The sequence below is a fragment of the Misgurnus anguillicaudatus genome, chromosome 12 (genome assembly GCF_027580225.2).
Source record: "Misgurnus anguillicaudatus chromosome 12, ASM2758022v2, whole genome shotgun sequence".
NCBI classification, from domain to species: domain Eukaryota; kingdom Metazoa; phylum Chordata; class Actinopteri; order Cypriniformes; family Cobitidae; genus Misgurnus; species Misgurnus anguillicaudatus.
The window spans coordinates 20,545,982-20,560,244 of NC_073348.2; the positions used below are offsets into that span (position 1 = coordinate 20,545,982).

Here is a 14,263-nt window from a genome sequence, read left to right on the forward strand (position 1 = left end):
TGTTATTTATTTATTTTTTGCCTTTACATCTGCCTTTTGTGTTCATTTACTTGACGCAGAATCATTTCTGATTTATAAAAGCAAGTCAATTAATTATCATAAGCGCAAAAGTTGATGTTAAAAACAAAGTGTTTACTATGCTTACCGTAGGTGTTTCAAAAGTAGGGCCATTTCCACATTTACAGTGAAAGCTACTTCTCTTCCCTACTGAAAAATTTGGTTTAAGCTGGTTTTGCAAGCTTTGCCAGGCTAGGACCAGCTACTGCCACCTTAAACCAGCTCAAACCAGCTGCCAGTTTACGCTGGTCTAAGCTGGATTTTTCTGTAGGGTTAAATGAGTCCCTGGGATGAAAAATTGCCTTAAGGCCACAGTCTTATACAATTTGGGCTCGTTTTGAAAATAATTATCTATGTGGACGTTTGTTTGATCAAACTAATTTGAATTTTTATTAAATTTTGGACGTTGAAAGGTATTTCAGTATTCCATTGTAAATAACGCTTAAGCGATTCGTTTCCAAAACTTTTCAGATCAATTTACACGACGCGTAACATACATCTCTGTATCTCTAATAAAAACACATAAATTAATTATCATAATTATGAACGAAACCAGTTAGCGTTTACACGAGTGTTTTTTCTAATGCTTAATAAGGTTTAAGATGTTTCCTCCCCTACCTGTCCTGCACTGTCCTCAGCAGAGTGTTTTAAGGTTTACCGTTCTCTTCCTTTCTATGTATTGTCATCTGGTTGTCATGGATTCCATATTAGGTCATAGAAGGAATCGCGTCTGTAAAAAAAAATCGCGTCTGTGTCAAGTGACCATGACGGAATTTGAGTAAAATTTGAATAAAGTTTTTTTTTATTTACCGTTAAAACAATTTTGCGGAGTAGGATAGGTTAACAAATTTAACGTAGATGAAGTGATAGTTGCCAACTGTATATTATAGTTTTCTGCTGCCAAACGAACAATTACCCTATTTGTTTATTTTAAATAAAAGTAACTATCTGTTGACTTATGACTCGTGTTATAGCAAGCACAGGAATTAAACTCAGAAAAGATCATTTAAAACTTTAATATTTCTATCAGCTATTGTCGTCAGTGTGAAGGTTTATTAATTACTTTTTAAAAATCTTTTACCACTTTATACAGTTTTACTTTTAATAATAAAATATAAAAACCTTAATATTAATACATAAATAAATTAACGTGTATATAAAGGTCATTAATGTCGATATGTTGATATCTATTAAAATATTATTTGGTCTACTTTCACATTAACCAGCTTTATGGTACCAGAGGATTTACTTTTTGAAACATAATCAGATGTTTGAAAGACGAATTCACTATTTAGGTTTGTTTTAAGTGTTCTTTAAAAATCATTGTATACAATATTGCCATGTTAAAATAAATAATAAATATGTTTTATTACCAAATAAAAAATATTTTCTTTTACCACTTTAAACTCTTACATTTTCTATAATTTAATTGATGTAAATGTAAAGCTTTTGCACATCACTCTTAAATCTGAATCTATTATTTGAGCACTAGAGGGCGCGCGTGCTTCTCTCTGTCTGATTGTGGTCACGTGGGTTGAAGCGTCAAGGGCGCGTGTGCTGTGAATGGCTTTTAATGTAAGTTGTTTTGCGTGTTTTCTAATTTAATTTCTTTATTTGACACACGTGGATGACTCTCTTTCTGTATGTGTATGTGTAAAAATGTTAACTTTTCGAGCCTCTACAGTGGTTTAACTCCTGTCTTTATGCATCTTATGTGTAGTAGGCCTAATCAGGGAAAATTAGATTAAATTTTTGCATGTATTTTAAAAGCCTGAAGAAACATAGCCATTTAATACAAACCCCATTAAACTTGATTAGAGCCCAGTTGCAGCAATACCCAGCTTTAAAGTATGTAGCCTGAATTCAATGATGTCATCAGATGTATTCTTGAATGAACAATGTCTGTTAGATATCTTTTAACCTTTTAGCATTTGTTTTTGAGCCATTGTTTATGATGAGCCAATGGCTTTTATATTAATAACTAAATGGCTCTACTGTCTTCTGTTATGAATGATAGAGATATTGCTGTTTCAGTTTCTCAAACATCATTAGTTAAAACCGTCACCACACTCACTTAATATGTATTTATATCATTAATGTACATATTCTTTTTTTGCAAAATGGTTTTTGAATATGTTATAGGACAAATACAGGATGGGAAATGACAGCTAAACTTTAGGTTTGTCAGTTTATGAAGGAGAGTGTTGGGAAAGTTTATACATAGAAGTAAACTTGTGAAACATCCAGAAACCTTACGTATATGTATAAGAACACATTACCATTTTAATGTGTTAAAATTACTTTTACTCAGAGATTTTTTTATCTGAGATGTTTGTACTTCAGAAAGGTTACAGTACATCACAGCCAGGTAACGCTCGACACAGATCAGACACTGAAGCAGTGGACAACCAGTGACACTTTTTGAAAGGCATGACATAGTCTGAGATATACTGATATATTGGAAAATACTCAAATAAAAACATCAAATTATTAGGCCTAAGGCAGATTCCAATCTCACAAACAGAAAATTTTGGGATTTCATAATAAACTTTAAAAAGCCAGTCAAAATGGTACACTGGTGTCCCTCGCAGTATAAGGTGGATAACAACTGCAATGGAAAAGACTCCATACCACCCATCCACCCACCCATCAGAACAAGGCCAAGCTGTTAAAATTTTTAGTATGTATAAATAACAAACGTAATGTGATAAAAACACTACACTAAAAGGAAACATAGAGTGAACAGACTTCGCATTTTTAGCACATTAAATCTAGATGGACAATAATCAGGATGTGAATATGGACTATCAATTAAGTTTCATTTATTTTACCGTTAAAACTATTTTGCATCTTTAGTTGGATAACAAATTTAAATTATGACCACCTGCCTAATATTGTTTAAGTCCCCCTTTTCTTAATTTTGGGTTTACGTCTGCTTTGTGGATCCGTTTACACAATGCAGCATAATTTCTAATTAAAAAACAGAAACATGTCAATTAATGATCATATCCAATAATAATTCAGATTCAGACGTTCTTAACACACCACGCACTAAAGCAAAATCTAAGATAATCGGTTCGACCGCATATATATGATTGGGACTTTACCTAAGATTTTTACCTAGGGGGAAAATCGACCCAAATTCAGCTCGATTACCTTTTGGTGTGTACCGGGCTTTAGTCTAGTTTAGATTTGGTAAGAAATAAAGAGAGCTGTAATGGATACCATACCTCTTATTGTCCAGCTGCATTTTATGAGATGTGCCCTTCTGCGCAGCCTGCCACTCCTGAAGTGCCTCATCATTGATGCTAAAACAAAAACAATAATAAAATACACAGACTATGATTACGATTTGCTTCTGTAATATGAATTTGCAAAAAATCCAAATTTACCATATCATATCTTAAGTTAAGACCTAAAATAGAAAGTTTCTGCAATACACCTCCCTGGACCACAAAACCAGTCATAAGGGTACATTTTTTAAATTGAGATTTACAAATCATCATCTGAAAGTTGATAAAAGGCTTTCCATTGGTGTGTTTTTTATTAGGAAATATCAAAATATTGGGCCAAAATACAACTATTTGAAAATCTGGAAACGGAGGGTGGCCAAAAAAAAGCTAAATATGGAGATTATTGCCTTGAAAGTTGTCCAAATGAAGTCCTTAGCAACCTCATCCACTTATAAAAATAAAGTTTTAATATATGTACGGTATGAAATTTACAAATATCTTCATAAAACATGATCTTTACTTAATATCCTAAGGATTTTCAGCAAGAAAAATCAATAATTTTGACTCATACAATGTATTGTTGGCTATTGCTATAAATATACCTGTGTGACTTATGACTGCATTTGTGGTCCAGGGTAACATTTGTTATTGACAACTGCGGTCAGGAAAAATTAGACAAGACAAAGTGCAGGACAAACAACAGAGATCTACTTACATGAGTTGATCATCTAACAACAATCCATCAAATGTTTTTACTATCTGTAAAACAAATTGAACTCACAGAAGAAGTTAAAGACAAAAATATGACAATTTCACCATATGTCATGATCCTGCCTCTATCATTCATGCTTTTCTAGTCTTGTGTCAGGATCGTGACAACGTTACTTGTTTTGTGTGGAAGCACATGGTCATTGTCTAGTTATTTAAAGTTTAGTTTACTGTGAAGTTTATAGTTCGGTTTAGGCTAGTATGTTAAGTGTTTGCCTAGCTTTACATTGTTCCCTTTCGAGAACAGTCCAAGACTTCCAGAAGTCCAAGACTTCCAGAAGTCCAAGACTTCCAGAAGTCCAAGACTTCCAGAAGTCCAAGACTTCTCATCGGGCTCATCCGGTATGGTCAAAGACCCTAGAAGTTCAAGACTTCTCGTTGGGCTCAGCTGGTAGGGCAAGACCCTAGAAGTCCAAGCCTTGCAGGATGGCAAACAGCCCTGTCCCGTTTGCACATATGCTCTGGGCACCTTGCCAACTCGGCCAGTATAATAAAAGTCCCTAGAAGTCCAAGAGGTACAGGAAGGCAAGCGGCCCTGTCCCGCTGGCGCGTATGCTATGGACACCTCTCGTAGGGATTGGCCAGTAGGGTCTGAGACCCTTGAAGTCCAAGACTTCTAGTATGGCAAACGGCCCTGTCCAGTTAGCACATATGCTCTGGGCACCTTGCCAACTCGGCCAATATGGTAAAAGTCCCTAGAAGTCCTAGACGGAAAGCGGCCCTGTCCCGCTTGCGCGTATGCTCTGGACACCTCTTGTCGGGATTGGCCGGTAGGGTCTGAGACCCTTGAAGTCCAAGACTTCTAGGATGGCAAACAGCCCTGTCCCGTTTGTGCGTATGCTCTGGACAACTCTTGTCGCGAATGGCCGGTAGGGTCTGAGACCCTTGAAGACAAAACTTCTAGGATGGCAAACAGCCCTGTCCCGTTTGCACATATGCTCTGGACACCTTGCCAACTCGGCCAGTAGGGTCAAAGTCCCTAGAAGTCCAAGACAGCAAGCGGCCCTGTCCCACTTGCATGTATGCTTTGGACACCTCTCTTCGGGATTAGCCAGTAGGGTCATAGACCTTGGAAGTTCAAAACTTCCAGCCTAAGACTTATCGTCAGGGTTGGACAGTAGGGTCGGAGACCCTGGAAGTCCAAGACTTCCAGAAGTCCAAGACGGAAAGCGGCCCTGTCCTGCTTGCGCGTATGCTCTGGACACCTCTTGTCGGGATTGGCCGGTAGGGTCCGAGACCCTGGAAGTCCAAGACTTCTAGGATGGCAAACAGCCCTGTCCCATTTGCACATATGCTCTGGGCACCTTGCCAACTCGGCCAGTATGGTCAAAGTCCCTAGAAGTCCAAGATTTGCAGGAAGGCAAGCAGCCCTGTCCCGCTTGCACATATGCTTTGGACACCTCTCGTCGGGATTGGCCGGTAGGGTCTGAGACCCTTGAAGTCCAAGACTTCTAGGATGGCAAACGGCCCTGTCCCGTTTGCACATATGCTCTGGGCACCTTGCCAACTCGGCCAGTATGGTCAAAGTCCCTAGAAGTCCTAGACGGAAAGCGGCCCTGTCCCGCTTGCGCGTATGCTTTGGACAGCTCTCGTCGGGATTGGCCGGTAGGGTCTGAGACCCTTGAAGTCCAAGACTTCTAGGATGGCAAACAGCCCTGTCCCGTTTGCACATATGCTCTGGACACCTTGCCAACTGGTCAAAATCTCTAGAAGTCCAAGACAGAAAGCGGCCCTGTCCGGCTTGCGCGTAGGCTCTGGACACCTCTTGTCGGGAATGGCCGGTAGGGTCTGAGACCCTTGAAGTCCAAGACTTCTAGGATGGCAAACGGCCCTGTCCCGCTTGCACATATGGTCTGGGCACCTTGCCAACTCGGCCAGTATGGTCAAAGTCCCTAGAAGTCCAAGATATGCAGGAAGGCAAGCGGCCCTGTCCCGCTTGCGCGTATGCTCTGGACACCTCTCGTCGGGATTGGCCAGTAGGGTCTGAGACCCTTGAAGTCCAAGACTTCTAGGATGGCAAACGGCCCTGTCCCGTTTGCACATATGCTCTGAGCACCTTGCCAACTCGGCCAATATGGTCAAAGTCCCTAGAAGTCCGAGATTTGCAGGAAGGCAAGCGGCCCTGTCCCGCTTGCGCGTATGCTTTGGACAGCTCTCGTCGGGATTGGCCAGTAGGGTCTAAGACCCTTGAAGTCCAAGACTTCTAGGATGGCAAACAGCCCTGTCCCGTTTGCACATATGCTCTGGACACCTTGCCAACTCGGCCAGTATGGTCAAAGTCACTAGAAGTCCAAGACGGAAAGCGGCCCTGTCCAGCTTGCGCATATGCTTTGGGCATCTTGCCAACTCGGCCAGTATGGTCAAAGTCCCTAGAAGTCCAAGATTTGCAGGAAGGCAAGCAGCACTGTCCCGCTTGCGCATATGCTTTGGACACCTCTCGTCGGGATTGGCCGGTAGGGTCTGAGACCCTTGAAGTCCAAGACTTCTAGGATGGCAAACGGCCCTGTCTTGTTTGTGCCAATGCTTTGGACACCTCTCGTCGGGGTTGGCCGGTAGGGTCTGAGACCCTTGAAGTCCAAGACTTCTAGGATGGCAAACAGCCCTGTCCCATTTGGACATATGCTCTGGGCACCTTGCCAACTCGGCCAGTATGGCCAAAGTCCCTAGAAGTCCAAGATTTGCAGGAAGGCAAGCAGCCCTGTCCCGCTTGTGCGTATGCTTTGGACACCTCTCGTCGGGATTGGCCGGTAGGGTCTGAGACCCTTGAAGTCCAAGACTTCTAGGATGGCAAACGGCCCTGTCCCGTTTGCACATATGCTCTGGGCACCTTGCCAACTCGGCCAATATGGTCAAAGTCCCTAGAAGTCCGAGATTTGCAGGAAGGCAAACGGCCCTGTCCCATTTGTGCGTATGCTTTGGACACCTCTCGTCGGGATTGGCCGGTAGGGTCTGAGACCCTTGAAGTCCAAGACTTCAAGGAAGGCAAACGGCCCTGTCCCGTTTGCACATATGCTCTGGGCACCTTGCCAACTCGGCCAGTATGGTCAAAGTCCCTAGAAGTCCAAGACAGAAAGCGGCCCTGTCCCGCTTGCACGTATGCTCTGGACACTTCTTGTCGGGATTGGCCGGTAGGGTCTGAGACCCTTGAAGTTCAAAAAGTCCAAGATTTGCAGGAAGGCAAGCGGCCCTGGCCCGCTTGCGCGTATGCTTTGGACACCTCTCGTCGGGATTGGCCGGTAGGGTCTGAGACCCTTGAAGTCCAAGACTTCTAGGATGGCAAACGGCCCTGTCCCGTTTGCACATATGCTCTGGACACCTTGCCAACTCGGCCAGTATGGTCAAATTCCCTAGAAGTCCAAGACGGAAAGCGGCCTTGTCCCGCTTGCACGTATGCTCGGGACACCTCTTGTCAGGATTGGCCGGTAGGGTCATGGACCCTGGAAGTTCAAAACTTCCAACCCAAGACTTATCGTCAGGCTTGGACGGTAGGGTTGGAGACCCTGCAGGTCAAAGACTTCTGGTCGGGCTCTGCTGGTAGGGTTATTGATGTACAAAAGTGATTTTTGCATAATATATTAGTGTGTACTATGTGTAATTTTAATGTATATTTATATACACACACACACATACATATATACATTTCAGAACATTTATTTATATATGCTTTTTTATTATTAATATATAATATATTTATTTGGACTAGTTTACACAACGCAGCATAATTCTAATTTAAAAAAACATGTCAATTAATTATCATATCAACGAAAGCGGTTAGCCTCTATAACAAGTATCTATCTTAATGCTTCATATAAACATGTTTCCCCTTCTACCTTTGTTGCAGTGTTTCTCATCAGAGAGTGTTTTAAAGTTTACCGTTCTTACCCTCACCACAGAATAAATCATATGCAGAGATGTAACTTCTACAGAGCATCCAGTGGGCAGAGATTTTAACCTGTGGCAGATGACACAAAGATGCAGTTCCTCAATAAACACTTAAGTGACCACTGAATAATAAGAATAATAATGTAAATATAATTTAAAGGATGGGGCTAAGAAATAAAAAATCTACTCACCCTGAGCGAGGACACCCACTGTAGCCTGTAGAGCGATGGGTTGAAGCAGCATCTGGTTAGAGGGGTGGAGATCAGGGCATGTAGGAGGAACCTGCAAAATACATTCAATGAAGTTTATCTAATTGCATTTCTTTTGTTAATGCATTTCAGGCTCAAAAACAACATCAAGTTAGTCTACACCAGCACATTTTAACATTTATTGAAGATTTGATAAGAAATAAAGAGAGCTGTAATGGATATAATACCTCTTATTGTACAGCTGCATGTTTTGAGATGTGCCCTTCTGATCAGCCTCCCGCTTTTGAAGATTTGAATTGCCAAATGGACCTTTAAATTAAAACACAAACTAAATGAGCTCAACTATCATTCTTCAGCATACTGTATAAGTGGATGAATGGCAATACTGCATGTCCATGTGACACTTAAGACTTTCAGACGACATCTACTGCAACAAGCATTTGGTATTGACATCTGTGTCCAGCAAAAAAAATCAGACAAAACAAAGGACATGAAGTACAACAGAAATCCATTTACATGAGTTTGTCATTTAACAACATGTCATCAAGTGTTTTTACTATCTATAAAAAATATTCAACTCACAAAAGAAAACAAGTTAATAAAAGACAAAAATATGACAATTTTATCATAAGTATTGTACAGTGGGTTGACGTGGCTGGCTTGTTTTTAAAATAAATATCTTTGTGGGTTTGTTCCAAAATAGTTTTGGGACATTTTAAAACAAGGTATTTAAATATTTCATGGTAAATAACTATAGAGCTCTCTATACATGTTTTATATACATATTATTTATACTGTTTATACATATGATATTATATTAGCAAAAGCAAAGTCATAAAATGGTGTTTACTGTTACCATATTACGATATTACTACATCACAAAGCAGGACTCAACATCTAATCGTAGTGTTTTGTTATTTATTTATTTTTTGCCTTTACATCTGCCTTTTGTGTTCATTTACTTGACGCAGAATCATTTCTGATTTATAAAAGCAAGTCAATTAATTATCATAAGCGCAAAAGTTGATGTTAAAACAAAGTGTTTACTGTGCTTACCGTAGGTGTTTCAAAAGTAGGGCCATTTCCACATTTACAGTGAAAGCTACTTCTCTTCCCTACTGAAAAATTTGGTTTAAGCTGGTTTTGCAAGCTTTGCCAGGCTAGGACCAGCTACTGCCACCTTAAACCAGCCAAAACCAGCTGCCAGTTTACGCTGGTCTAAGCTGGATTTTTCTGTAGGGTTAAATGAGTCCCTGGGATGAAAAATTGCCTTAAGTCCACAGTCTTATACAATTTGGGCTCGTTTTGAAAATAATTATCTATGCGGACGTTTGTTTGATCAAACTAATTTGAATTTTTCATTAATTTTGGACGTTGAAAGGTATTTCAGTATTCCATTGTAAATAACGCTTAAGCGATTCGTTTCCAAAACTTTTCAGATCAATTTACACGACGCGTAACATACATCTCTGTATCTCTAATAAAAACACATAAAATAATTATCATAATTATGAAAGAAACCAGTTAGCGTTTACACGAGTGTTTTTTCTAATGCTTAATAAGGTTTAAGATGTTTCCTCCCCTACCTGTCCTGCACTGTCCTCAGCAGAGTGTTTTAAGGTTTACCGTTTTCTTCATTTCTATGTGTTGTCATCTGGTTGTCATGGATTCCATATTAGGTCAAAGAAGAAATCGCGTCTGTAAAAAAAATCCCGTCTGTGTCAAGTGACGGAATTTGAGTAAAATTTGAGTAAAGTTTTATTTATTTACCGTTAAAACAATTTTGCGGAGTAGGATAGGTTAACAAATTTAACGTAGACAAAGTGATAGTTAGCAACTGTATATTTATAGTTTTCTGCTGCCAAACGAACGATTACCCTACCCTATTTGTTTATTTTAAATAAAAGTAACTATCTGTTGACTTATGACTCGTGTTATAGCAAGCGCAGGAATTAAACTCAGAAAATATCATTTAAAACTTTAATATTTTTATCAGTCGTCAGTGTGAAGGTTTATTAATTACTTTTTAAAAATCTTTTACCACTTTATACAGTTTTACTTTTAGTAATAAAATATAATAACATTAATATTAATACATAAATAAATCAACGTGTATATAAAGGTCATTAATGTCGATATGTTGATATCTATTAAAATATTATTTGGTCTACTTTCACATTAACCAGCTTTATGGTACCAGATGATTTACTTTTTGAACATAATCAGATGTTTGAAAGACGAATTCACTATATAGATTTGTTTTAAGTGTACTTTAAAAATCATTGTATACAATATTGCCATGTTAAAATAAATAATACATATTTTTTATTACCAAATAAAAATATTTTCTTTTACCACTTTAAACTCTTACATTTTCTATAATTTAATTGATGTAAATGTAAAACTTTTGCATATCACTCGTAAATCTGAATCTATTATTTGAGCACTAGAGGGCGCGCGTGCTTCTCTCTGTCTGATTGTGGTCACGTGGGTTGAAGCGTCAAGGGCGCGTGTGCTGTGAATGGCTTTTAATGTAAGTTGTTTTGAGTGTTTTCTAATTTAATTTCTTTATTTGACACACGTGGATGACTCTCTTTCTGTATGTGTATGTGTAAAAATGTTAACTTTTCGAGCCTCTACAGTGGTTTAATTCCTGTCTTTATGCGTCTGATGTGTAGTAGGCCTAATCAGGGAAAATTAGATTAAATTTTTGCATGTATTTTAAAAGCCTGAAGAAACATAGCCATTTAATACAAACCCCATTAAACTTGATTATAGCCCAGTTGCAGCAATACCCAGCTTTAAAGTATGTAGCCTGAATTCAATGATGTCATCAGATGTGTTCCTGAATGAACAATGTCTGTTAGATATCTTTTACCTTTTAGCATTTGTTTTTGAGCCATTGTTTATGATGAGCCAATGGCTTTTATATTAATAACTAAATGGCTCTACTGTCTTCTGTTATGAATGATAGAGATATTGCTGTTTCAGTTTCTCAAACATCATTAGTTAAAACCTTCACCACACTCACTTAATATGTATTTATATCATTAATGTACATATTCTTTTTTTGCAAAATGGTTTTTGAATATGTTACCATTTAAATGTCTTACACTGCATTAAAATAGCTGTATCAGGACAAATACAGGATGGGAAATCCCAGCTAAACTTTAGGTTTGTCAGTTTATGAAGGAGAGTGTTGGGAAAGTTTATACATAGAAGTAAACTTGTGAAACATCCAGAAACCTTACGTATATGTGGATGTATAGGAACACATTACCATTTTAATGTGTTAAAATTACTTTTACTCAGAGATTTTTTTATCTGAGATGTTTGTACTTCAGAAAGGTTACAGTACATCACAGCCAGGTAACGCTCGACACAGATCAGACACTGAAGCAGTGGACAACCAGTGACACTTTTTGAAAGGCATGACATAGTCTAAGATATACTGATATATTGGAAAATACTCAAATAAAAACATCAAATTATTAGGCCTAAGGCAGATTCCAATCTCACAAACAGAACATTTTTGGATTTCATAATAAACTTTAAAAAGCCAGTCAAAATGGTACACTGGTGTCCCTCGCAGTATAAGGTGGATAACAGCTGCAATGGAAAAGACTCCATACCACCCATCCACCCACCCATCAGAACAAGGCCAAGCTGTTAAAATTTTTAGTATGTATAAATAACAAACGTAATGTGATAAAAACACTACACTAAAAGGAAACATAGAGGGAACAGACTTTGCATTTTTAGCAATAGGACATTAACTCTAGATGGACAATAATTAGGTATGGACTATCAATTAAGTTTCATTTATTTTACCGTTAAAACTATTTTGCATCTTTAGTTGGATAGCAAATTTAACGTTGACGAAGTGATAGTTGCCAACTGTATATTTATAATTTTCTACTCCTAAACAAACAATTACCCATTTGTTTAATTTGAATTATATCAACATTATATCACTGTATAATCGTTTATTATAGCAAGCACAGGAAGGAAACGCAGAAAAATCATTCAAAACATGAATAAATGTATTGTCTGTCAGCTACATTGTCTTCAGTGTGAAGGTTTATTTAATACTTTTAAAAAGTCTTTTTACTTCTTAGTTTTGCTTTTAATAATAATAATAATAATAAATATATAATAATAATTTTAAACATAACATATTGTGAAAAAATACTATAAAAAAATACTAAATAATATTACACATTAAAGAGTACAAATAATTTTTACAAAACAAGACATTATATAAAGATAAAGTTCATCTCATATATTGCCTTACAAAGTCCAAGTCTGTTGAGTTGATCTTCTGTTGAGAGTTTTTAAGATTGCTGATCAGTCTTGTGTGTTTCAGTGGTGTTGTTTTGAATCTTTTCAGTCTCTGTCTGTGTTGTCTTCACAGTTTGAGGGCAGTGAATGTGCAGCATCCTCTCAGGTGTTTCAGATACCTGATTGACTGATGCCTGTATGTAGAGCTTTCCATCAGTCATGGAGCAGGTCACTGTCTCAGGATTCACTCCTTCAGGCAGATCAAACACACGTCTGAACTCGTGGATATTGTACGAGTATGAGTCTTTCCCATCCTCCTGCTTCTTCTCTGTCTTTCCGCTCACCTGCAGCTTCCTGCCCACCTGTTTGACTGACAGTTCTTCTGGGGAAAAGTCTTTAGTGTCCAGTGTTAACGCAAAGCCCCCTCCATCTTTCTCCTGCACTGTACAGGTGAGCGGCTGGATCTCCTCAGAGTTTGACATTTGCTGGATCTCCTCAGAGATCTTGTGCTGAAGTTTCTCCATATCCTGCAGTAGGTCAGTGTGTCTGTAAAGAGGTTTGATCTCCGGCCACAGACTGCACACTGGCCAGTGAATCTTCATGAATGGAGTGAGGAGGGAAGGCTGAAATCCATGCAGGCTCAACATTTTCAGTGTCTTCTCTGTTGTTGTTTTGCTTCTTAATCTCTCTGTGTCTCTCTCTGGTTGTGTGTTTAGGTTTGACTTGAGTGCTGTGAGTCTCTCAGCTTTATACTGCCTGTTTATCAGCACCAGCAAGTTCATGAACTTTCCAGGTATTACCACCTTCATCCACTGGGTGCCAGCATCGACCAAGCTCATGACGTCACACAAGTTGCTTTCTGGCAACTTTGAACTGACTCTTCTATTAGAAAAAAACAAAGCTAAAATTGGTTGTTGACATCACACAAGTTGTTTTGCAATTCTGTGCAATAAAGCATTAAACAAATGTATTGATTGATTGATTTAAATTACTTTTTAATTTCCCTAAAGTGTGTTTGTGTGTGTGCATACAGAAGGCTCAACATTTTCAGTGTCTTCTCTGTTGTTGTTTTTCTTCTCAATCTCTCTGTCTTAGTTACTGGATTACAGCAAACATACTCATCGTATTTATGGATAGTTAAAGTGTCAATGTCAAAATTTGTTTTGTTACAGTTTCAATGATACAGAGAACACTTAGATAAAAAAATTGTTTACAAAGCTGCCGTAAATGGAGAAAAAATATCAGTAGGAGCCCCTAGATTTGGGTTAAGCCCTCAATGTCTACAATGTCAGGCTCCGCCCCTGCATTGAAGATCAAATATGAAGTCCTTCAGGAGCTTCAAAGTTGACCGGGCGCAGTTATACACTGATCAGTTTTACATGTGTTTTGGCGCCATCTTGTGGATAGTGAAGCGAATATTTTTAACACGTATGTTTTCAAGTCGTAAAAAACGCCGCATTTTTATGCAGCACCAAATGTCTTAAGATAGATATCTGTTACTTTTATGCGTAATAAGTTTCCCTCGGGATGCATGCTTAACGCTTTAACAAGCCTTTATGCATTCTCCCTAAACTCTTTACGTCATGCAGCCTCGAGCGTTATGTGCGTCCGTTATGCATCTACGTCATACACTCACCGTTTCCCTCAGTCCTGTAAATTTTCCATCTTAGCTCTCGGAAGCGCCGCCTCTCCATCCGTGACTCTTCACCGTGACCGCAGATTTGACTCCTCGCTCCCTAAAACGTGTGGCGCGCACACGCGCGGGTACACGCGCGAGGTTAATGCCAGGTGTCTGGTGCGCTCTCCGCAGCATCACATCTCTCTGCGCAGTTG

At 38.9% G+C, this 14,263-nt stretch overlaps 1 protein-coding gene and 1 long non-coding RNA gene across 4 annotated transcripts; both read right to left on the reverse strand.

Annotated features, from left to right (window-relative positions):
* Positions 1-7,858: 7,858 nt before the first annotated feature.
* LOC141369194 (uncharacterized) lies at positions 7,859-9,827 on the reverse strand. Of its 3 annotated transcripts, none has more exons than XR_012372772.1 (4): positions 9,736-9,827; positions 8,377-8,602; positions 8,132-8,222; positions 7,859-8,010 (listed from the first exon to the last, which is right to left on the reverse strand). It is a non-coding gene; the product is annotated as an uncharacterized lncRNA (long non-coding RNA). The 3 variants fall into 3 exon arrangements; XR_012372773.1 differs by lacking the exon at positions 9,736-9,827 and adding an exon at positions 9,206-9,621; XR_012372771.1 differs by lacking the exon at positions 9,736-9,827 and having other exon boundaries at positions 7,860-8,010; positions 8,377-9,115.
* An 843-nt stretch (positions 9,828-10,670) lies between these two features.
* Positions 10,671-14,205, reverse strand: LOC129447210 (heat shock protein 30). Its single transcript, XM_055208871.2, has 2 exons — positions 14,067-14,205; positions 10,671-13,312 (listed from the first exon to the last, which is right to left on the reverse strand). Exon 2 carries the CDS (start codon positions 13,267-13,269, stop codon positions 12,484-12,486), a length of 786 nt encoding a protein of 261 aa, XP_055064846.2. The 5' UTR covers positions 13,270-13,312; positions 14,067-14,205; the 3' UTR covers positions 10,671-12,483.
* Between the last annotated feature and the right edge of the window lie 58 nt (positions 14,206-14,263).

Excerpts from the sequence above, each read along its gene's own strand:
- LOC129447210 (XM_055208871.2), bottom strand. The coding sequence starts at position 13,269 with ATGAGCTTGGTCGATGCTGGCACCCAGTGGATGAAGGTGGTAATACCT.